General features: G+C 44.0%; 1 protein-coding gene across 2 annotated transcripts in view; it reads left to right on the top strand.

Moving 5' to 3' along the window:
- LOC117515326 (nucleobindin-2-like) overlaps positions 1–25,774 on the top strand; it is a 73,359-nt gene that overhangs the window by 16,420 nt on the left and 31,165 nt on the right. For both annotated transcript variants that reach the window (XM_034175827.1, XM_034175826.1), the window contains 3 exons: positions 1,022–1,129; positions 1,232–1,364; positions 1,852–1,955. In XM_034175827.1, coding sequence (XP_034031718.1) covers positions 1,022–1,129; positions 1,232–1,364; positions 1,852–1,955 — 345 coding nt within the window. The remainder of the gene's footprint in view (positions 1–1,021; positions 1,130–1,231; positions 1,365–1,851; positions 1,956–25,774) is intronic.

The raw sequence follows: 25,774 nt of genomic DNA, 5'->3' as shown, positions 1-25,774 counted from the left end.
TCAATCCTGACTGAAAAACATCCCCACAACATCATGCTGTCACCACCATGCTTCACTGTAGGGATGGTGCCTGATTTCTTCCAAACATGATGACTGGCATTTACACCAAAGAGTTCAGTCTTTGTCTCATCAGACCAGGCACTTTTGTTTCTCATGGTCTGAGAGTCCTTCGTGTGCCTTTTGGTAAACTCCAGGTTGGCTGCCATGTGCCTTTTACTAAGGAGTGGCTTCCGTCTGGCCACTCTACCATATAGGCCTGATTAGTGGATTGCTGTAGAGATGGTTGTTCTCCTCTCTCCACACAGGAATGCTTGAGCTCTGACAAAGTGACCATCGGGTTCTTGGTCACCTCCCTGACTAAGGCCCTTCTCCTTCGATTGCTCAGTTTAGATGGTCTGCCAGCTCTAGGACGTGTCCTGGTGGATCTGAAATTCTTCCATTTATGGATGATGGACACCACTGTGCTCATTGGGACCTTCAAAGCAGCAGAAATGTTTCTGTACCCTTCCCCAGATTTGTGCCTTGAGACAATCCTGTCTCAGAGGTCTACACATAATTCCTTTTACTTCATGCTTGGTTTGTGCTCTGACATGCACTGTCAACTGAAGGACCTTATATGTAGACAGGTGCGTGTCTTTCCAAATCATGTTCAGTCAACTGAATTTACCCCAGGTGGACTCCAATTAAGCTGTAGAAACATCTCAAGGATGATCAGTGGAAACAGGATGCATCTGAGCTCAGATTTGATCTTTGTTGCAAAGGCTGTGAATACTTACTGTATGTACATGTGATTTCTTTCTTTAAAAAAAAAATTGCAAACATTTCACATTGTTATTATGTGGTATTGTGTGTAGAATTTTTAAGGAAAAAAATTAATTTAATCCATTCTGGAATAAGGCTGTAACATAACAGAAAAGTGGAAAAAGTGAAGCAGTATGAATACTTTTTGTATGCACAGTATCTACATGTGTTTGGTGTCATTACAAAGAGCAAACAGTGATATGTTGTTTTGATTGTTCAGGACACTGGATTACACTATGACCGCTACCTCAGGGAAGTCATTGACTACCTCGAAAAAGACCCACATTTCAAAGAAAAGCTCAAAAACACAGACATGGAGGACATCAAGGTCATCTGCAGTAAAACATCTGACTCCTGTTTTATTTGACTAATTTTGTTTGTGTTGTTGACTTTGAATAGTCAGATTATGTTTTTTTTTTTTGGCTTCCAGCAAGGCAAACTTGCTAAAGAGTTGGACTTTGTTCAGCACAATTTTCGGACCAAACTGGACGAGCTGAAGAGGGAGGAGATCAACAGGCTGCGACTGCTCATCAAAGTTAAGCAAGACATCCAGGGTGGGAATGGTAAGTGTTTTGTTGATGTGCTAATGACAAATTTATACTTGCTGAAGCTGTACAACAAATGTTGTAACATTTGGCAGCAATTGCACAGTGACGGAGTTAACTGTAGGATGTGGTTCTAGGCGACAGGAAGATGATGCAGTGCAACAACGTCTCAAACAACAGCAACTTTAATTGTATATTCTAAACTGCTGACTGTAAGCATGATTAGATTTGAGAGAGCTCAAACATTAAAGTACAGTGCATCACCTTTTAAGGATAAAACCAGAGAAGTCAGCAGTGGAACACGGGTTGGGTTTTTCCCCCAGACACTTATGAAGCTAAAGTCATAAAATTGCTGTCCTCACCTTTGAGAAGCAGTGAGATGTGCAGGTTTTTAAGGAAGTATAAATTTGAATGAGTAATGCACTGTTTTTGTCTTTCAGGTTCCTGCCACCATAATAATATACTTGTTTAAAAAAAAACATGACATTTTTTCCTCTTCTTGCAGGTCGGACAATAGATCACCAGTCCCTGCTGAAACAGTTTGAGCACCTGAACCACATGAATCCACATACGTTTGAGGTGGAGGATCTGGACCGTCTCATTAAAACTGTATGTACATAGATGATGCAGTGTGAGAATACTGACCTGCCTTCATTATATTTTTACATCTATGTCATTAAATAAGGAATAAATATTTTGTTACTGTGAAACAAGGAAATGAAGCTGAAAGTTGAAGTTTTGATTTTGAAACTTTAAAAAAAAAAAACCACAGCAAAATACTTCAAATGAAAATGGGTGAATGCAAATTTAAATTAATTTTTATACATACGAGGTCTATTAGATAAGAAACCGACACTTTTATTTTTTTATTTAACTATATGGATTTGAATGACGTGCGATTACACCAATCATGCTTGAACCCTTGTGCGCATGCGTGAGTTTTTTCACGCGTGTCGGTGACGTCATTTCCCTGTGGGCAGGCCTTGAGTGAGATGTGGTCCAGCCCTCTTGGCTGAATTCCTTTGTTTCACACGCTGCTCGAGACGGCGCGTGTTGCTTTATCAAAATTTTTTCTGGACCTGTGAGGAATATCCAAGTGGACACTATTCGAGAAATTAAGCTGGTTTTCGGTGAAAAGTTTAAGGCTGATGAGAGATTATGGGGTGTTTCTGTCGGTGTAAGGACTTCCCATGGAGCGGGACGTCGCGCAGCGCTTCCAGGCGCCGTCGTCGGCCTGTTTCAACCTGAAAACATCCTAATTTAAGGCTTAATTCACCCAGGACGTCGTGAGAGAACAGAGAAGATTCAGAAGAGGCTGGCATGAGGACTTTATGTGGACATTCCACTGTTTAAGGACATTTTTTAATGAAAGACGTGCGCGCAAATTTGCCGAGTCGTTTCCGTGACGACTCGGCGAATCTGTGTGCGCAGCGACATGAAAAACACCTCCGTGTTGAAAACCATTTGTAAAATTCAGGCGGCTTTTGATGGCTTTCAACAAGTGAGTATCTGAGAAATTGTTTAACAGCTTGGGCATGTTCCAACTTGCCCGTTAAGGTTTCCAACGGAGGTGTTTTTCCTGTCGCGACCCCCCGTGGTCGGGTCCAGCCCGACATGCGACTCTGCCCGCACGTTCTTTCATTACAAAATGTCCGTTAACAATGGAATGTCCGAATAAACTACTCATGCCGACTTCTTCTGAAAGTTCTCTGTTCTCTGACGACTTACTGGGTCATCAGAGCCTGAAATGTGGAAGTTTTCAACTTGAAACGGCGAGACGCTGCCGCCTCGAAGCGCAGATCGCCGTCAGGAGCCGTGGGCCGTCCTTAAAGCGACACTTACAGACCAAAATCTCTCATCATCCGTTAAAATTTTTACCGAAAACCAGCTGAATTTATCGAATGGTGTCCACTCAGTTGTGCCTTACAGTTTTGAAAAATTTTTGATCAAACAAGTGCAGACCTGCAGCTCAGCACAAGAACAAATATAAACTAGAAGAGAAATTCAGAGTGCACAGTCTGTCTGCTGCCAAACTGTGCACTCTGATTCCTCTGTGCAAAGAACCTGCAGGCTGCGTTCTCACCTTCTCTCTCCCCCCTGCTGTGCGCACCTGACACAAACATTCCTGCATCGTCATGATGCCACAGGAAGCAACTCGAAGTGGGCCCAGTGTGAAAGGGGCTTAAGGGACCCAGACATGTCCAGACATGAGAAGGTTTAAAGAGGTGATTCTGTCACGATACAGTGAAGCAATTTAGAACTAATAGATCTTCAAGAGTTGAGCAACAGAAGAAACCCTGTTGCACTTGTCTTATTAAATGATGCAAATGAATGTTGGAGTTTCTTTGTGTAAATTATAGAAAAGTTGACTGGAACTGTGAAAGCACAAGAAATATTCACAAATAAATGAGTATAAATTGTAGCTTTTGAAATATAGAAATTGCAGAAGTGGGACCAACACTGTAACCAAGGAACCGAATGATGATATAGTTGCATTGTAAATTCAGAGTAAAGGGATGGGACTAATAAGTTTATACTTCTTCCCATTCCTTTTTGAATATGTACTTTCTTTATGTAGTAATGATTCTGTTTTGTCTTGTGTACTATACACATATTCAAATAAACAAACTATGCAAGATTTATGCAAGGGACAGTCATAAAAGTGCAATATCTGTAGTTTCAATTTGGAAAAACATTATTTCCTTAACAAAAAAGACAAGTACTGTCACGACCAGTTGACAGTCATTTTTCCTCTCAAAACATATTTAATTATTTATAAGCTACATTTATTCTACAGTCTAGCTACAAGCCAGTTACATCATACAAGCCATGTACATTCATGTCATTCTCTGTATGATAATGGAAAATGTAATTTTTATTTATTAAGTATGTCATAGTTTTAGGTCTACTCATGGGCTTGTCTGCCTGCTACCTCACCTGCTAACATCATACACTCAACAAAAATATAAACACAACACTTCGCACAGCCATTAAAGAGGAGTGGACCAACATTCCACAGGCCACAATTGACAACCTGATCAACTCTATGAGAAGGAGATGTGTTGCACTGCATGAGGCAAATGGTGGTCATATCAGATACTGACTGGTATCCCCCCCAATAAAACAAAACTGCACCTTTCAGAGTGGCCTTTTATTGTGGGCAGTCTAAGGCACACCTGTGCACTAATCATGGTGTCTAATCAGCATCTTGATATGGCACACCTGTGAGGTGGGATGGATTATCTCAGCAAAGGAGAAGTGCTCACTATCACAGATTTAGACTGGTTTGTGACAGTATTTGAGGGAAATAGTGATATTGTGTATGTGGAAAAAGTTTTAGATCTATGAGTTCATCTCATACAAAATGGGAGCAAAACCAAAAGTGTTGCGTTTATATTTTTGTTGAGTGTATAAGCCAGCCTGTCTGTGTGCCTCTCTGCCAGCCAGCTCATCCAGGATTGCCCACACCATTCAGCCTTCCTGCCTTTTGCCTCAACCCCTCTTAGAGGCATGGGCCAGCATGGTCCTGTGTGCACCCCCCCCCCCCCCCCGCCCCACAAAAAAACCCTATAAATTTGGTAGCATTAGAAAGCTTAGGATGTCCAGATTACAAAAATAACTGGTAATAGTAAAAATACTGGGACTCACTATGACAACATTGGATTACTACACTGTCAATTAACTACTCTATTATGGAATACAAAACTGTCAAAGAATGCCTATGAGTAGTAGAAGAGTAACTCTTTGCCGCATTCCTCAAACCAGCCACAAGCCTACAGTCTACCTTTTATCATGTCCAGCCACATTTGCATGTCTGCTTTTGGGTCTAAGCAAACTAACAGTAGGATAATTTAATAATATTTCTCACAGAATAATTTAAAAGTATTTCAAGCATTTTTTTATTTTGCAATAATGCACTGTAGTTTCAACATATCAACACCAAATTACTTCTCATCTGTTTTTAAGTCCAGCATTGAGCTTCAAAACAGTGTCCTATACAGAATAAGTGATCACAGAGAATCATTTATCAATATTATTCCCTAATATGTTTTTCAAGGAATAACAAAATAAAAGCCAGGTCAGTCAGGTTGACTGTAGGCTTGTGGCTGTATCAGCAATCCTGGATGAGCTGGCTGCTAGACAGGCACACAGGCAGATAGGCTGGCTGGAATGAGGTTAGAGGGTGAGGTAGCAAGTAGGTAGACATAGACGATATAAAAATAATAATGATACAGATTACATTATCACAGGAAATGGGATGATCGTACATGGCATTTATGATTCATGTTTGTCCTTGTCCTTTGACTCCCCCTTGTGACCATTCCAGGGTTTGGTTCTTGTCACAGTTCCCTTGTGTATTTTGTTAGCCTTCGTCCTGGCTCTCTTGTCAGTCATTTCCCATTAGTGTTTACCCTCAGCTGTCTCCAATTTGTGTGATTGCCTCCACAGTGTATTTTAACCCTTGTCTTGCTTTCAGGTGTCTCCTGAATATTGTGCTTCTTGTCCTTGCTTTAGTGTCTTGTGTTTCCTTGTGATTGACTTCTTGTTCTTGAACCTGATTTGTCCTTAGTGAATTTTTTTTTAGATTGCCTGCCACTTTTTGAACATTGCTACCAGTCAGTCTGATTGCCTTTTGTCCCTTGAACTCGTGCCCCTTTTTTTTGTATCTTCTGTCAGCCTATCTGCTCACGCACACTGTTGTGTGATTTCTTTGCTTTCTGTGTACGGATCTCTGCTTCGCCCTGGGTTCTGATAATGGATAGTTTTTCTTATGCCAACCTGTCTTATTTCTGCATTGGGGTCTTCCACCATCCACTTTCATGACAGCATTTATCTGTAGTGAGAGTAAATGAAGTTTATTATAAATAATAATAACCTAATATATTCTAAAGGGAAGAATGACTGTGTCTCTCCTCCATCCCCAAAATTGAAACTAAGCAATAAAAGGAGACGGGATCTGCATTCAAACCACGCATAGCATGTGCTTTCTTCACAGAAATGTAAAAAACAGCAAAATCACAGAGCTAGTCAGAGTGAGGAGGAGGGGGGAGGGGCCTCCTTCAGCTCTTGTGCAAACAAGACAATTAGTTTTTATATTGTTTTGTTTCTTTTAAATAATGCAGTCCCTCTCAAAAATGTTGGAAAAAACTGTCATGACAGAAAAAAACTGCTTCACTGGATGAAAGAAGAGAGCAAATGCTACATGCCCATCAAATGTGTTTTTAACTTTTTCAACATCATTTATTTTGTTAACTCAGACTTTGACAGAAACATTTTAAAAAGAAATTTGGTATTACAAATATTACAACATACATGTCATTTTTTCTCTATTATTATTGCTTTCAATGCATCTAAAACCACACAAAATTGGTTAAAATAGGGCTTGCCAATAACATTTTAGAGGTATAAAACCGTATTGCTTAAGGGGGCTCTGCCCCCTTGACCCCCGCCAGGGGCCTCTGCACCCCTGGTTGTGAGCCGCGATCACGTAAGCTACCTGGCACTAAAATGGTTCTAGCTAGAACCCTGATATAAATACCAGACTTACTGGTTTACTGGCTACTACTGTTCCTCTCCTTCTTTTTTGCTAAAGCTTATAGTTAGGGCTGGATCAGGTGACCCTGAACCATCCGTTAGTTATGCTGCTATAGACTTAGACTGCTGGGGGGTTCCCATGATGCACTGAGTGTTTCTTTCTCTTTTTGCTCTGTATGCACCACTCTGCATTTAATCATTAGTGATTGATCTCTGTTCCCCTCCACAGCATGTCTTTTTCCTGGTTCTCTCCCTCAGCCCCAACCAGTCCCAGCAGAAGACTGCCCCTTCCTGAGCCTGGTTCTGCTGGAGGTTTCTTCCTGTTAAAAGGGAGTTTTTCCTTCCCACCATCGCCAAGTGCTTGCTCACAGGGGGTCGTTTTGACCGTTGGGGTTTTTATGTAACTATTGTATGGCCTTGCCTTACAATATAAAGCGCCTTGGGGCAACTGTTTGTTGTGATTTGGCGCTATATAAATAAAATTGATTGATTGATTGATTCTTGTCCTCTGTCTTCCTGTTACTCCTCCTCCCCCTGAGTGAGGAGTTGTACAGTCTGATGGCCTGAGGGACAAAGGAGTTTTTCAGTTGGTTGGTCCTGCACTTAAGCCCCTTTCACACTGGCGTATTCGTAGAGCTGCTTATTGTGGCGAGTTGAGCAGCTCTCCGCCCACTTTTAGCAGCTCTACGTCGAGTTTTTTCTCCCCACGCAGCAGTATGTTGAGGGCTACGCATGTAGGATGGAAGAAATTAAACATGTTTAATTTTCTTCGGCGTAGAGCGCTGAACACAGTTTTAAGCAGGTCTACGCAGCACAGTGTTACTACATGCAAGTCTGTGCAACACGGCGCTCCTATACACAACCAAAAACTGAGTGCATGCATCCAGAATGATTCAGCTGGAGAACATGAGAACATGATCACACAGCCCACAGAGCCTGTGTGTGCTCAGAACAGCGAATTGAACCTCAACTCAGAATCTCTCTCTCTCTCTCTCTCTCTCACTCTCTCTCCCTCTGTCACTCTCTCTCTCTCTCTCTCTCTGTGTCTGATCAAAGCTGAATAAGCGCTGTGACTTTAAAATAAAAGCCTTGTCGCTGCATGTCAGTACGATCATCAGAAGCCCTGATCAAATCAGCGGACCTGATCGGAGCAGCCGGGGCTCTATAAGTTTAACGAGTCACAGTGCTTCATTCACAGCAGCCTTTACCAGAGCCAGGCACAGCAGCATCTGTGCACAATGAAAATGATCCACCAAGACAAAAAACAAACAACAACAACAAAAATGTTAAATGACTTTCTGAGCGGCACCACACCGTGCAGTAGAGAACAGAGCACACTTCCACAGAAGCAGAAAATAGCAGCTATGACTACATATGTGGCAGTAATGCAACTGGAAAACCCTCATGATACAGTCCACTGTTTTCCAAGTGCAACGATGTGTTCTGGACAGCTGGCAGGAGTGAACTGGGTTTAAATAGCGGCAAGATCTACAGGGTCTGTGTGCACACACTAAGAAGCGAACACACGCAGCTGCGAGCAGATCCACAAACATGGAAAAAGGCTGAGTACGCGCGCATTTCGGGCGTACTTAAATGAAACACAATGCCGCAATACGCAGCTCTACAAATACGCCAGTGTGAAAGGGGCTTTAGGAAGGAGCAATCTATGGCTGAAGAGGCTCCTCTGGTTGCTGATGATAGTATGCAAAGGGTGACTGGCATAGTCCATAATGTCTAGCAGTTTGTCCAGTGTTCTCTTCTCTGCCTGTCAAGAAAGATGACTTTAAGCTTGCTTTCAGCATGTTTTCATCTTGGAATATATTACGTGCCATTGGATTATTACACACGTTGTTGGAATAAACTGAACAGTGTTTGGTACTTTCCTGGAGTAAGTGAGGTCATACCGGACTTTTCCATTGCAGATGGAGAGGCCTACGGGATGAACTCAGTGGTGAAGACGATGGAATATGTCTAAGATGATTTTGAAATGACAAAGTATGATCAAATGAAGTATTAATGTGTTAAAAGTAATATCTAAGAATGATTCCAACATAACAAGTATGATTAAATGAACTATTAATATAATAACAGTAAGGGTTGATTAGAAAACGTATGTTACAAATAAGTGAAAAGAATGATTATATGAGTTGTTTTTCATAAAGGGTGCAGTCAGAGAAAGAGGAATTGAAGTTGTTTTTCATGGCAGTCAGAAGAAAGAGGAACTGAAAGAAGTTGTTTTTGTGCAGAGGCAGAGACAAAAAAGGAAGTTAATGATGTCGCAAGCGAGGCCAGAAGAGCTGATGATAAAAACAACTGTTCAGAACATTAAGATGTGATGAGATATTGAGGAATAATAATGAATGAAAATGTTGTATATGATCATATAAATTGTTTTATGTGAAAAAGAGTTGTAATGAGATGATTGAATATGATTAATGTGATTGATGTGACATGATTTAGAAAGTATGAATTCTCGGGAAAGATGTGTTTCTCGGACAAGATGTGTTAAACAGGAACTGAGGTTCTCCAGATGGCTTCCAGTAAAAGAAAGGAGTAGGGAGGGGGTTGTGAATCACCATTATCCCCATGGTAACCAAGATCAACTCAGCAACAACAAGTTTCATATAAAAACTGGACAACAACAGGAAGTGGGGTTATTCTTCCAGGGAGAGGTGCTGTTGTCACTTCTCCGCTGCTACGAGGAGATCACAAGACTTGACCATCTTGTGAGCTGCAATTGGAATCGAGGAGCGAGAGGATTGGAGACATAAGAGATTATTTGAGAGAGTTTTCAACTCCCACTCAGGCCGTCCAGTCACGGAGTAGCAGAGCATTGGAGAATAATCACTGGCCTTAAGTCTGAGTGGGGAAGTTTCAACGTTTTCTCTCTCATGGAACATCACATCTTACCAGAATGGATTAGATCAACTTTTGGTTGATTGAAGAAGGAATAAACTCTTATGTGGATTTATTTCCTGAAGGATATAAACTCTTATGTGGATTATTTCCTGAAGGATTACAACATCACAAGGATCATGGTCAGCTAACAACTAAAAGCTGATGAAGAGGAGACCAAGTTCATCGAACTGGGGATTTTAACATCAAAAACCTCCTTCCCTCACTCCTAGAAAAATTATTAAGAAGTTAATCCAGTCCAGTCAGAGTAAGATCAGACAGCATTATTGAATCAAAAACAAAAATCTCTGCCAATTATTATTCTGATTATATTTGAATTACTGTTGTGAAATTATCATCATATAACCGATTTTGATTATGTTGTCAGCACTTGAAAAACCTGCAATAAATTTCCATGCATGCAGTTAAAGTGTTAAGGCTCGGACATTGGCTTTATTGATTCTTCTTAAGGTGTAAAAGTTAAAGTTTTTTGGATGTATAACATCAAAAAGTGCTCTAAAAGGTTAGTCTGGTTTTTAATGAAATTAACGCATCCTGGGGACTCGCTGTACGAGTCACTAAATTTAAAATCTAGCAACCTTCCAAGAGCCCTGATCCATAAGAGGAGAGCTGCCGTTAACGGGCGTGGCCGGCTCGTATCCTGGTTCCAGAAGGAGGCTATTGGACCGGGGTGCGAGATCAGCGTCAGCGGGGTGGACGTCCGGATGGAGGCAGTGAGCGGCTAGACGAATCTCCTCGCCACCAGCTTGAACAGCCTTTGTGCAGCCCCGCCGGGTAATACCCGCGGAGACACGAAGGTCGGACCCCAGAGACGGAGAGCTGGTTTATATATATATATATATAAAGCGGGATCTGACACGTGGCGCCCGAACAGGGACCTGACGAAGTGTAGTCGGGTCCGAGGAAGAATCCTGGCCAAAGGAGAATCTTTTGCCATTGGATAGGTGGAAAACCCCTGAGTGGATTACCAAGGGAGACAGTGTTGTGGAGAGTGTCGGCTGATGGCCTGTATAGGTCCAGTAACGGCTTGAAACACATATGTTTTCCAGAGGGGTGGAAAATTTGGAGGCGACTACCAGGAGGATGAGGTAAAGACAACAGGGGTAAGCATCCCAGGGAGCTGGGATCAAGGACGAGAAGCAGACGTGTCACTGCTGGATCGTCTGGACTGGGACGAGAAGCAGACGGAGATAGCCTGCTGGATCGTCACGAAACGACGAGGAAGGGAAGCAGACGAGGGAGCCTGCTGGATCGGATCGTCAAAAAGAGAGCAGGTATGAGAGTATACCGTGCAAAATGGTGATCTACAAGAGAGAATAGGATCATCAACCCGTGAGGTTCCTGAGGGGAGAAGCGGGAAAAGGAGCAGCTGATTCGGAGTTAACCTCTGGAATTAGCGCTGAATAGCCAAGTAGTCTGTCATTCATCCCTGACTCAAGGCGCCAAGAGAGGCTTTGAGAGGCGGATGACTCGAGACGACAAGGACCATAGCTGAAGTCAAGGAGACGACAGTGGTGGAATCGACAATCTCAGCAACCGAGAGAATAAAGAGAGGATAATCATTACAAAACAGTAAGGTTAGTGTTAAAAACAAGCATTAAAAATATGGCTGAAGAAGAGTCAGGACCTGTAGCAACCCCTGAATCCGAACCAGACGAGGAAAAAGGAGTGAATATTCAGCCACACAGAGTGGTATTGTATGGACGAGGATATGATTTTTGGGCAGAAACAGTTCAAAAATATGTCAGAGATCAAAGTGTAGAAACTGATGAAGAAAGTTTCAAAGAAGTTATGGCAGAAACAATACGCACATTAGGGATATATTATCCAGGTCAGCATAAAGAGGGGCAGATCCTGGCCATTTTGGAGAGCCCACCAGTCCCGAAGGACAAGATGGGGACCAGAGAGTGGCTTGAGTGGTGGTGCAAACTTCTCGAAGAAAGGTGGACAAGAGGACAAATCACCACCTTAATAAGTCCTGAGAAAAGTTATGACCCCATAGTAAAAATGACAGCTGGGTTGTTGGGAGTAGAGACGGTCCTGGTTGATGTTAAGGCAAAATCGGCGTCCGTGTATGCCGAATTTAAGTCTGTGGCAGAACGACTAAAAGGGGTAGGAAGAATGCTTAAGGAACGATATCCTACAATAGAAGATGAGAATGGAAGTCAGATCCTCAACACTGGAGATGAGAGCAAGATAGATTCCCAGACCGAACCCGAACAAAGTGATGAGGAAAACAAGCCAGAGGAAAGTGAAGATGAATTAACATCCCAGGGAGGTCCTAATTCTGGAGTAAATGGTCAAGAATATCAAAGCCCGGACCAGCTCCACACAAGCTTTGACCCGGTGTGGCAAAAATTGCCCTTAGGAAGTGTGAGAGGAACGACCTCAACAGTTAAAAAACATACAGAACGCCTGATTGAGCAGGAGAAAAGACGAAGAAGCCTTCAGGGAGTATCTGGACAGATATTCCGTCGGTCGCCGGAATGTGGGCCCAGAAGCTTGGGGCAGCTTAAATCTGAAGAATGTGCTCCCGGACCGAGTTACCATAGTAAAGAGGAAGGGCGCTCACAGGAAATCTTTAGAAAATCTAAAGCAAAAACCCACCATGTATATGTTGAATCTGATTACATGGAGGACTTGAACCCTATGCCCGAAGGAACCAAAAAGATGGTGACCCAAGATGGAGGACGAGCATATCATTATTTTGGCAGTCCTTGGGATATAGATGGAGATAGTCTCATTGTCTTCACAAATCCCAAACTGAAAATTGCCAACCGAAAATTCCGAGCAAGCCTCAAGGAGAAGGCAGGCAAAGAGTACCGAGAGGAGATTAAGAACATAAAGGGGAGAAATCTGGAGGGAAAATCAATGGTGATAACAAGCGCACCACGAATGAATTATCATGCACTCATACATGTGCCTTTTGAAAGCTACCCAGGGAGAGAAAATTCAATCGAATACACGGAGAAAATGTTGAAAACTCTGGGAATAGCTATCGATATGGCCAAAGAACGCCAGCATCGGCGAGTGGTGATATGTGTGGACGGATTACGATCTGGACATATGACATGGGAAGAGGCAGAAAAGGTTGCCATGGCAGCCGTGAATCTACACATGCGTACCCCAGGAGTATGGGGATCAATGAGAGAGAGCAAGATCGAGTGAGAAGGGCACTTGAAGCGGTGAATTTAGGGCCAAATAGAGCAGGTCCAAAGAAGGGTGCAGTTGGAGCAAGTGGAGTGTCAACTAGTCCCCCGTTAGTGATGCAGCCCATTCCCATGGCGACAAGTGAGAAAAGATCAGCACATGCTGTGGGGGTGCAGCAATTAAGGATTAAAACCCCACGACCAACATTAAAACAAGTTGCAAGTGGGCTCCAGACTATCATACACCCGACAGGTTCCCAATCACGGATGAAAGAGCCTTTCCAGGCTCCTCCACCGGATAATGGAGAAGAGGATCCTATATTCATTCCTTTACCAGTCGGAAATACTGAAGCAACTGGGGCACCCCGAAAGTCAGAACAAAACGGGGACCCACAACTACAAGACCTATGTCCTCTCCATGAATCTGATATGGATGAGGACCAGGAAAGAGAGTCTGAAGAGGAGATCAATCCACAAGACTCAGAAGAGGATGAACCGTTATCTGTGGTAGGAGAAAGAGAAGTCTCGCGCCCAGAACTACGAACTGGACGCTACAGAGGACGAAAGAAAGAAGTTGGGGTGTATAATGTGTGTGTAGCCTCTGAGAGAATTGCAAGAGATGTCAGAGTCAACCCAGTGGAGACCCGAGATAAGCGACAAACCTACGCTCCAGAAGTTGGACAAACTGGGTATGACATCCCAGAAGAGTGGATAGAGCGACAAGATGAAAAGAAAACTCTCGAGGTAACAGCTACTGTTGGAGAGTGGGCTAATATCCTAATGTGGCCTTTCTATCCTACACTAACTGCCTGTAAAGAGTTAACAAATAACTTCAGAGTCGCCTATTTAGGCGTTGCCCATGATGTGATGTTGAGAAAACTAAAAACAGCAGCTTTACGCTGGTCACGGCAAGTGTTGAGAGAAACCAATGAAGAAAATCTGGATGATGAGGGAGAAACAATTCCACCATCGTTAGGATTACAAGCGAGCCTCCCAAATCGGAACTTTCCTGCTGGATCTAGAGAGCAAAATCGGCTAGCAATTCAAGCTGAAATTCAAGCAGACGGCAGGGAATTCCGTGAGTTCAAGAAATTAAAGATGCTGGTGAGAGAGAAAGAACCAAATGAAGACTTAAAGGACTATTTGAAAGAAGTGTGGCCCCTTATCAACAGAGCTTCGAACAGTGAAGAGGGTAAATCTATGTGGCTAGCCCAAGTTACCAGTCAACCCATCAGTCGGGGTGAACCAGCACGAAACCATTATGCCAGGTTAGTGTTGGAAGATCCCAACGATGAAGATTCCCATATTGCTCGAGCTAAAGCTGGACTAGACAAAGGTCAAACATTGGTTCAAGTTTGGCATGGGCTGAAACAGACGATTTTGCCACAACGCTATGTTAGGGCACTGAGAGAGGTCACTAAAGGAAGAAGAGGAGAGATAACTTTTGTGAAAATGCCCATAGACGGCACTACAGTCCCTCAAATGGATGCGGTGGTAAAGAGCTGGGATTTGGAGCAGCAGTTCTATGAAGAAAAAAGGAAGAAGGAGAGCACCCCGAAATCAGGACAAAAACCGGGGGGAGTGGAAAAAAGAAATTCAGTGCCTAAACCACCACCTCCTCAGTCACATCAAACACCACAGAGGAATAATCAAAGGCCTCCAGCTGGACAATGGAGCTCTCGGCCGAGAGGTCCACCGCTTCCACCACCACAATCGCGACCTACACCTGCACCACGTAATGGTGGCTATCTCCCTAAAGAGGAGTACAACAAATTAACTCCAGAGCAAAGGAAAGCCCTCCAGGAAGTCCGCCAAGCTACAGCGGCGGCTGGAGGGCAACAGAAGTAATGGCTTCGGAGGAGCGGGTCACGCTAGACCATGCCTACTGGGAAGGGGACGATATCTACACTGATGTGGATGGAGAACCGTACCTGGTGGACACGGGAGCAGAGGTGTCCATGCCCCGCAGAAACCTCGTTACCATAGGATACCTATTGATCCAGTATGCAAATGGGGCAACGGAGAGAACACCATTTGAAATATGGAAGAGGATAGTTTGGCTAAAAGGCCCCTTTAATTTGATATCAGTCAGAGATTTGAAAGAATTGCATCAGCCCAAAAGACTTCGAACTCTAATAAGAGGACAAGTGAAAAAATTACAAGCAAGAGTTGTACGAATGGGAATAACTCCAACTGGAAGAAGTCCAGTAAGCTGGTACAAAGAAGTGGATGTACCGGCTGTCACAGAAGAAAAAATTGAAGAAAGTGATTTCTCTGAAGCAGGGAAAGAAAAATTGAGGGAAATTATCTCCGAAGCTGAAGTAGCATGATTTAAAAATGATTGTGGAGATTTCGGGACTAAACACATTCATGTCATCGAAGGAGGAGTACATCCACCGGTGCGACAATATCCCTTGAACCCTGGAGCGGTTGAGGAAATGGATAAAATAGTAAAAGAATTGGAAGCTTTGGGGATCATTCGAGTGGAATTAAATCCGATCACTAACAGCCCCATCCAAGCAGTTAAGAAGCCAGAGTCGGCAGGAGGAGGCTGGAGACCTGTAATCAACTTCAAGGCTCTCAATCGACGAACAATAGCCAATAGAGCGAGTTTGATAAATCCCCAAGGAGCACTGAAAACGCTCCAAATTAAGAAATATAAATCATGCATTGATCTGGCAAATGGATTCTTTTCCCTGCGATTAGCAAAACAGTCACAAGGGAAAACCGCATTCACACATAAGGGGAAAAGCTATGTGTGGCAACGACTCCCGCAGGGATACAGAAATTCACCAAATGTGTTCCAAGCAGCAGTAACAGAAATATTGAAAGATCTGGGAGTAACAGTCTACATTGATGATGTGTTTATCGCAGATGATGACGAAAATGAACACCTAATGCGGCTGCAAAAGGTGATACAGAAGCTCACAGAAGCTGGATTAAAACTCAACCTGAAGAAATGTCAGTTTGGACAATTCAAGGTTAACTATTTGGGATTCCAGGTATCATCAGACTTGGGACTCTCAGAAGGATACCGAGAAAAATTGAGTCAGATTAAACCACCTCAATCTGAGAATGACCTACAGAAGATATTGGGACTGTGTAACTATGTGAGAGATCACGTTCCACACTATCAGAAATACGCAAAGCCCCTTTATGCTCGTCTCAAGAAGAAACCTGATGGACAAGAGCAAAAGCAATGGATTTGGACAGCTACAGATCAGGATTGCTTGGAAAAGCTAAAGAAAGCCATTCAAGACGCAGTTAGGCTGGAGCTGCGTAGTCTGACTACTCGTCTGCTAGCCGAAATAAGCTGTGAAGAAGAGGATTCGGTGGTAAAAGTGAGCAATGAAGGAGGGGGTATGGTAACATTGTGGAGCTATACTCTGTCTTCTATTGAGAGAAAATATCCACCAGAAGAAAAAGAACTAGCAGTCCTGGCTAGATATTGGAGTGCATTAAAAGAACTTGCACAAGGACAGGGGATAAAAGTTATCACTCAAAGCCAAGTCCACCGGTTCCTAAGAAAAGGAACAATTGAGAGTACTAAAGCCACAAATGCCAGATGGGGAAGGTGGGAGGACATCCTGCTAGACCCTGAGCTGGAAATTGGGCCAAACCAGTCGGCGACAAAAAAGTTACCGAAGGAGATGCAACTCCCTGTGGAGCCATACGACTGGACTATGTACACTGATGGATCAAAGAAAGGTACAGACAATGTAGCTCATTGGGGCTATATTCTGAAGTATCAAGATAAGGAGAAATATCGTCAAAAAGGTCAAACGCCAGGGAGTGCCCAAGCTGGAGAAGTTACAGCAATACTAGAAGGACTCTTGGAGTTAAACAAGAGGAAAGTAAAAAAGGCTAAAGTGGTTACAGACAGTCATTACTGCGCACAAGCCCTGAAAGAGGACTTATCCATTTGGGAAGAGAATGGATTTGAGGGAGCTAAGGGGAAGCCTGTAGCTCATATGGATTTGTGGAGGAAAATAGCCGAGTTGAGGCTAACAATGGACTTAGATGTGGTACATCAGAAAGCCCATGTAAAAGGAGGAGCGCATTGGAGCGGGAACGAAGAAGTGGACCGCTATGTGCAGCTGAGAAAAGTCGTCGTTGTCGGGATCGAGAAGTGGGAACAGACACCCAAGGGAAGGGTAGTTCCAAAGGAGTCCGTGAAAAAAGTGGTGCTGGCCGTACATGAAGCGCTTGGCCATGCAGGCACCATTCCCACACGGAAGGAGCTGGAGAAGCTGCAACTTTGGATTCCGAGAAACCAAGTCTACCGAGTTCTCAAAGACTGTGAAGTATGTGGTCGATACAATGCAGGATGACGAGGACAAAGGGTGGATGGTTTCACCATAAAGAGTACTGTTCCATGGGGATCAGTATGCATGGATGTTGCCGGGCCCATGGGGGTGACCGGTAAGAAAGGAGAAAAGTATCTGTTGGTGCTTGTGGACTCTAAGTCAGGCTATGTGGTTGTTAAGCCTGTGAGAAAAGCCAACGGCAGCAGTGTGATCAGCATGTTGGATCAAGTGTGTTCAAATCTGGGGATACCTAAGGAGCTGAGAACGGACAATGGAACACATTTCCGTAATGCTCAGGTCGACCAGTGGTGCCAGAAAAATGGAGTAATGAGAATTTACTCGCCCCCATACACCCCACAAGCAAATGGAGTTGTGGAAAGGGCTATTGGACTGGTGAAAAACTGGATTGGAAAAAATGCTAACACGAAGGAATGGCGTACTAAGGCCCTGGAAATTGGACAGGCCCTGAATGACCGCCAACGTGCCGGCAGGCCCACCCCTTCGCAAGAACTGAACCAACGCCCATTTTCGACACCGGAAGTGGGGAGGAGTCAGATTGAAAGGGACAGAGAACCAGAACCAAAGATCCCATTCAAGGTTGGACAGAAGGTGTGGGTAAGACCTCGAGATCACCCGACAAACACTGCTGTTAAACCTAAGTATGAGACCACAGATACAGTAGTGAAGATACTGGATAGTAACACAGTAGAGTTGAAGAGGAAAGGAATCCAAGGAGTGGAGCAGCTGAAGCCAACTCCTAACTAGACGAAACCAGGAGCTAAGTATGGCCACAAACACCCAAGAACTTCCACCCTTCGTCAGAATGGCCACTGTCAATGGGGTGGTTGCCTTAAGAAGAACAAGAGAAGGCCTCTGGGCAGGCAGAGCCCTGAGGATACTATCTCATTCAAAGAAAGGATTTTTATCTAATGAAAAGGAGTTATTACAGTGGAAAAAAGTTGAGAATCACTGTGTGATTTGTCGTGGAGACGTACCGTTGACGGTCCAATGGTCGGGACCTGGAGTTAGAAAACCCCCAATTCCAAATGGGGCAAAGTATGAATTCAAGCAATTACTTCACAAGCCGGTGAAGGTTTTGGATGCACTTGTGTGTGGGTTATGCCGACTAACCCACTTGCCAAGAATGGTCTTTTACACCCAGTGGGACCTACGTGGAGACAATGTGGATATGCAGGTGTGTTCATGCTATTGGAATGGATGTAACATCGAATATTGCCTGGTGTGTAAAGCAAGAACTCATATGGGAAGACTACGGCATGTGGTAAAAGCAGATGGATGGCAAGTGAGAAGATTTTTAGACCCTCTGAGGACATTTCACACCGATGAAACCTGCTGGGCTAATCCTGCAGCAACAACTGCGCTTGATCAAGCTGAGGGGCATCAAGGCAGCGGTGACGTGAGTCCAACGGCACCAAGTGTCTATTTGATGTTGGACACAACTGGAGCAGGAGGAAGTGACCAAGCTGCAGGAGGTAGTGAACGAAAGCCGTCTTTGTTGCATTAAGCTATACAGCAAAGTTGGTCCCAGGGTCCAGAGTATGGGCAAACTTATGACCCTCCAATAGATGCAATGCAAATTCCACTGGTGTTCAGAGTATACAGAGATCCGGAGCGACCCGGATATACAGACATGATGGAAGGACTGACCGATGATCAACAGCAAAAAGCCCAAGAAGAAGGATGGATTGGCCCTTGGGAATTGACAACTTGGGCAAAATTGATAGAAGAAGTTCTAAAAAACCCAGAAGTTTTACTGGAAGATGCAGAAGAGGTGCCACAAGAAAAATGGGGCAGAGAAACCCTTATGTATTATTTTACCACTGGATTAGACGCCTGGGGAAATAAAGCAGCAAAACCAAAGAAGAAGTCAGCTGAGTATCACGTGACACCCGAAGAATGGGTGAGGAAAAGGAGGATACAATCTAGAGGGGGAGTGGCTAGCAGAGCGGACACTCCTAGTAGGCCGGACCAAACAATTAGGGTGCGGCTCACAGTGCTGATGGTGTTGGTTCCCTATGTGGGGGTTTATTCTGTCGGAGCACACATTGAACTCCTGGAGGGACAGCAGCAGTCAGACCAACCGACTCAAGGTGAGGAAAAATCAAGAAAGTCTCGGAATCGCTGGATGTTTCCCTCCATTTTCCGCGGAACAAGGAAGAAGTAAGAAGAAACGGCTGTTTGCAAAATGTCGCAAGGACCAAGTGTAAATAGAATACCCGTTATTAATAATCGAGGAAGATTTGGACCCTACATACAACATGTCCTCGGTGCTGAGAAACTATACTTAAATTGGCCAGAAAGACTTTGAAGAAGAAAACTGGAAACTAGCATCTAAAGGATATTTTGTCTCAAATTATGAATATAAAAGAGATGCCGAATTAACAGAGACAACAGGACAGAAAATACTCTCTGACCGAGTGCTAAGCGATGCAAGTCTGCAGTATTGGTACATACACGGACGCCGAAAAATGTCCCAATCGATTCCAAGCTGTCCAGATACATACCCATGGATATTAAATGTGGTTTACCTACAAATCAAAGGCCTAAGATTCACAGTGAGATGGGGGATTAATTACGTTGAGCCACTCCAAGGAGTCTACGTTGAAATATACCTTAACCAGTACTTGATCTGGATGACAAGCCCCAACATGAAACGTCAATTGAACAGACGACTGCAAGACCCCAGATATCCCGTATTAGATAACCAGACATTAAATTTGAGAATTGTTGAAAAACCTCTGGACCAACTGTACCACCAATTTTTGAGAACCAACACTTCATCTTCCTCTACAAATAGGGGTCTGGAACTGTACTCAGGCAATGAAGATTCAGCTTCAGATTGAGCCTATGGATCAAGAAGACAAGCCTACAGTTCCCCTTTATGTGGCCCTATCACAATCCAGGTATTCTGGATACCGGTTTTGGCAGCATTGGCAAGATCTATGGAGCTATGTACCCCCAAATCGAGTACAGAGAGTCCCTGAGGGACCCCTCCCTAAACCTGATAGAGTGATTGTTACGATGTGGAAATGGGCATGGAGAGGAATGGATTCAGAACTTAACCACCCATCTCCCATCTACACTCATCTCATTAAGAGACAACGACTGTTCCCTATGGTGGTGCATCTTGGCAAGAAAAGAAGGAGACCGATGGCAGAGTAACGACTCACTCTGAATCATGCTGCGGACCTTCAAATTGGATGAAAATAATGTAAATAGTCTACGCTCCGGGCTGAGAGGACTTACACCATATTTGGAATTACCCTACAAGAAAATATGTTTAAGCTGGCCACAAAAGGATTACAAAGAAAAAGGATGGTTGCTGGGAGCAGGAGGATACTTTGTAGATAATGACTCATGTAGCAGAACTGCTGATCTTACAGCGCCTGGAATATATACTCCTCTAGAACCTATTGTGGAAAAAGTTGGACAACACTGGAATTGCCCCGGGGTCAGATGGAAGTTTTACCCAATTCCCCGGTGTCCAAATATATACCCCTGCATCTTGAACGTGGTGTATATACAGAAAAGGGGCTACAGATTTAAAATAAGATGGGGACCTAATTATGTTGATCCATTACATGGAATGTATGTGGATATTTGGCTCGGATCTTTCCAGATTTGGACCAGTAGTCCCTACATGTTTAAAAGACTTCAGAAAAAAGAAGCACAATCAGCTTTTTATTTGATTGAGAATCAAACTTTGCCAATATGTACGACAGTACAGTATGTTGACATCGAAAAAGGTGGAAGTGTTCCACCTATTAGAAGTGGATGGCGAACCAGAGTACTAGTGGGGCTTTGGCAACCCCCAAAGGCTATACTTATACAACTTGGCATAAAGTCGGGAAGAGGATTATTTCGAAGATCAACTCCTCTGTACTCTGTGATAGCACAGTATCTCTACAATGGAGCGGCATATTGGAATGCCTATGAGGATATCTTGCACCTACGTAGAGAATTGAATCCTGCATCTTCACAGTGTTTCTTCACACCCCAGGGACCACCGCCTGAAATGAAGGAAGTGACAGTTGTCACTTGGCAATGGGCGTGGCGAGGACTGGATATTAGACTCCCGTGGCCATCTCCCTTGTTAAACATTCTTCTTCAGCAACGAGCATCAAGTGTCCCTGGTGAGAGCACGAGACAAACAACAGCACCAAAGATCATCTATCTCCGAGATGGGAGAACCACAGGAAGACAATGTGATCACCACGCAACCTCAAAGGATCAATGACAGACCAAGAGAAAGAGAATCTGGCATAGAAATGCCACTGCTGCGACAACCTCGAGGGCAGGAGCCGCTGCCACCGGTACCAAGTGAGTTCTACTACGAAAATGGGATAAGGCAGCAGCAACAGCAGCAACAAAGCTGGCCATGGAAGAAAAAGTGCCTCCAATGTTGGAGTTGGATGGCCAGACTTACAGCATTATTAGTCGGCATTGCTGTACTTCTAGCTATCCTGTACCATTATGGTAGTACGCCCTGGACCTTGACCCATATCAGGGTCCAGTACGCAACAACTAAAACTTTTCAACAGACATGTTGGGGAGTTGAATCAAGAAACACCTACATGATATGGGACCAGAATTCTACAGAGAAATGGGCAAAGATGAAGAACCTAACTCAGCACATGCAGAAGAACAAGTGGCTGCAATACTTGAACGACAGTGGAGAATTTCCAACCGTCACTACCAATCACAACCTGACCACCGGAGCAGAAATCCTTCAAAATCTACAAGTGAGGGATAAAGAGATCATCGTGGCAACCATCTTACGGTTAAAACAAAAAGAACGAAGAGAAGTAGGCTGCACTTGGATAAGACCTGAACCTGGCGAGCCAGCCTGGTATTGCTCATGGGGATGCAGAGTACTACCGGGCTATCGAGCAGGATATTGGGAAAAAGAAGCTGTTTTTCCAGCGTTACCAAGACATGATGTTTGCAGAATGATAATGCCTACCTGGAAACATTGGGGAAATTACAACCTCACCTGTGACAACACCCGCAGCAGAGTGCCGAAAGTGGATACTACATCTACAATAATCCCTCCGTTGAACAACTTTACCGACATAGGAGCAGGAATATTATACTCCAAACCTACCGTCATCTCACCAGAAGGATCGGTGGGATCCACAAAGATATCCCCAACACAGAGAGGAACTAAATTACTCCCTGCATCGCCAACACAAGATACACAGCGAGTATTAGAACCAAAAGTTTAAATTAATGCTAATGAAGTTAGAAAGAGATGGAAGGAGCTTAATGATTATTGTGTAAAAGAAAAAATAGCAAAATTAGACAGATGTTATTGGAATCGACCTATAGGATGCAAATCTCAAAACTACATGGTGCTTACACCAGTTATTGATTTGATAGACAGGATTGTACAAGAAGCAAAACATGATGATTGGCTTAACGACACCTTTCCGTGGGTCTGGAGTGTTTCACTAAGACACTTCGAGGGGAATTTTCCAAAGGGATACATGTGGACTGGGCATAGTTTGAAAGGTCCATATAAAGCAAATTTCTATGTGCAAAAACTACCAAAACCTGATGAGCTAAGGTCAGTACCACAGGATGATTTTGACAAAATTGATCAATGCGTGGCGCATAAAATCTATGTAAGCTTACATGAGACAGAATACCATAGTAGTTTGGCTGCAGGTTCTGGTAAATCCCCCCGATGTCCCATAGACCAAATTAAGACAGAGAATTGGCTAAGATGGGTATATAACTGTACAAAGTTGTTACAGATTCCAACTATTAAGGGGACCCTTCAAGCATGGCAGGAAGGACTTAAGCGTAGTGAGGACGTCACCTGGTGGGGAATGGAGAGATTTGAAATTGAAGATTGGGTATTCCCCTGTTTAGATCAAAGTGATAATTATTGGGTTAGATATCAATACATCGCCACGGTCTACTCCAGAGATAGAGATACTTGGTCTGGTTTACTCTGGAGACCAGATCCTTATGTTACACCACGGCCATGGAAAATGATTTGTAATAAGCTTAACACTACATGCACAATAAGCCTTGCCCGTCAAAATTGTAGAAATGTTCCTGGCTGGGAGGGATATTGTGATGCTTATTATGACGGCGAGTACGACACTTATGGCCATCAAACAGTTTGGGAGAAGAATGGTGCTGGCGAATGGATAAGAGCTTTTCCACCCAACGTTGGATGTGCAAAGGCTGTCCTGGGACATGGAATGTCGAAAAGGAGGCAGATCCTAGGTCACATAGTGCCATTTGTTGAAGATCCTGTGATAATGCTTGAAGAAGGATATGCTTTCAAGAAAAGTTTGTGTGAAGGACAAAAAATTGTTGGTTACGAATGGTTGGGGCCCAATCGGATTTACAATAATGGTACATGTGAATCGCCTGCAGAACATTGGATTAGCTGTGGAGAAGGAAGAAGTCGGCATGAATGTTCTTGGTGGGAAAGAACGCAAATAGTCGCTGGAGAAGCCATCACCACTTTTGCTGCAGAGACCGGAGAAGTCATTAAAGAAGGTCTCGAAGTAGTGACTGGTTGGATTGGACATTTGTTTGGATATCTTTGGCCCTATCTGTTAACCATAATAGGATTAATTATTGCTGCAGTAATTGGATATGTTTTGCTAAAAGGAAGTTTCGCAGCCGCCCTGCGCTTGTGTAGGAGGAGCACACAACGCAGTGAAATGGAGCCCCTCCTCCGTTAGGGGAGGAGCTATGGAGCCTATAAAGCTCGACGCCGAGACACGCCCTGTTCATTCTGCCTTGGGGGAGCGACGGAAGAAGCATCTACATAACAGCACACCAACTTAAGGAGATAAGTAAAGAGAATAAGAGAGCACAATGTCCAACAATACTGGCGGCATAACTGACACCATCTTCAAAGTGAGTAGAGTGGAGTTTATTGCACTACTGTTAATATGGCTGCTATACTGCTGTGTCGGCCGTTGGGACTTACGACAACCACTGCGAATAGTAACGCTACTACATGGATGTGTCAGATTGGCGATCATCAATCTGCACTACGGTCAGAGTGACTTAGGGTTGTCTTTATTCATCACTCACGTCCTCGGTCGCTTTAATCTCCAGTTTGACTGTTGGGGAATATGGCAGTACACATCGATTACAATTTGGATGGTGATAGATATGACAGCAATCTTTTACGCCCCGGCAGTAATAGCTGACATTGTGTGCGAAGCTGTGATGGCCCTGACCCTATTGGTGTACATAGCTACGTTAACTGGAGCCGTACAACGCAAGAAACCCTGGCTCTACAAACTTGGACTGATCATAATTTGGGCCTTAGGATGGGGAATATTATCATCCTTATACTGGCTGTCCATGGTTAGTCAACTACTCCTGCTGTTATGGTTTACGACTTATGATGCTTGCTTCCCACGTACAGCTTCTTCAGCTACTACGGGAATGGTAACGTCATCACCATCCCAATCTCCTACGGTGATCATGAGGCAGCTCTGGCGTGCATCTGAATAATCCCAACGAACTCTTTTGCTTGCTTGCAATATAATAATTAAAAGACTAATGTTTCCTCTTACACTGTAGGGGGATATAAGATGTATTAATTGTCAAGCCATCTTGGAACAAGCGATCTACCTCTGGGAGGTAACACCGACTCTGTGGTGCCCGACGTGTTACAGCAACAACTTCGCTGTCCAAGTGGCACGAGGAATAATGGGACGGAAGGATACATCTTTTGTGCCCCAGGTACCAACAGCAACATACCTGAAAATTGAGGCTGAGGCAACTGTGATTTGGCATTCCCTTGTGGTTGATCAAATACGGGCTGACACTATAGTGTCTCCAGAAGGATATATGTATTGCCCCGTGTTTTCCAAAATGTGGATGTACCCTACGGGAATAAGATTCTCCACAGCTCATCTTGCCGATGGCCGGATCGTGGCCATTGGTCCTTCACTACCACCAGCACACTGTGGAGGTTGGAGTGCAGACCGAGGATATAAACTGGTGTTTGGATGCCCTCACGCAGGTGTTCCTGGAGGAACACCTTCAACAGCCTGAGCCTGAGGATATTCACGCTGAAGCTTCACCTCAACCGAAGGATACATCACCACCATGGCCATCTACACCAGTTACACCGTGTTATACACCTGTGACCCCCGCTTCACCATGTGCATCATCGTTCCCTGACGGATTATCATCTCAGGAATATGAGGCGACACCATCTCCATCGGAATTACCATCGCAAGCATCGCAACTGGAGGAGCAGCCTTCTGACGACGACAGCAATCTACAGATGGGCGAGGAGGAGTACGTGGTGCTGGACGAGTGTCGTTCAACTCCAGCGCCTCCTGTTCTGTCTCCGATGGTGGATGAGAAAGAAGTGCTCACCCTTCACCCTATCGACGACGACGGAGATGTTTTTATGGAAGTATAAAGAGATCGGCAGAGCTTCAAGTCATGGAGGGGGTGTCAAGAAAGATGACTTTAAGCTTGCTTTCAGCTTGTTTTCATCTTGGAATAT

The sequence above is a fragment of the Thalassophryne amazonica genome, chromosome 8 (assembly GCF_902500255.1).
Source record: "Thalassophryne amazonica chromosome 8, fThaAma1.1, whole genome shotgun sequence".
NCBI lineage: Eukaryota > Metazoa > Chordata > Actinopteri > Batrachoidiformes > Batrachoididae > Thalassophryne > Thalassophryne amazonica.
This window is presented reverse-complemented; position numbering and strand designations above follow the sequence as displayed.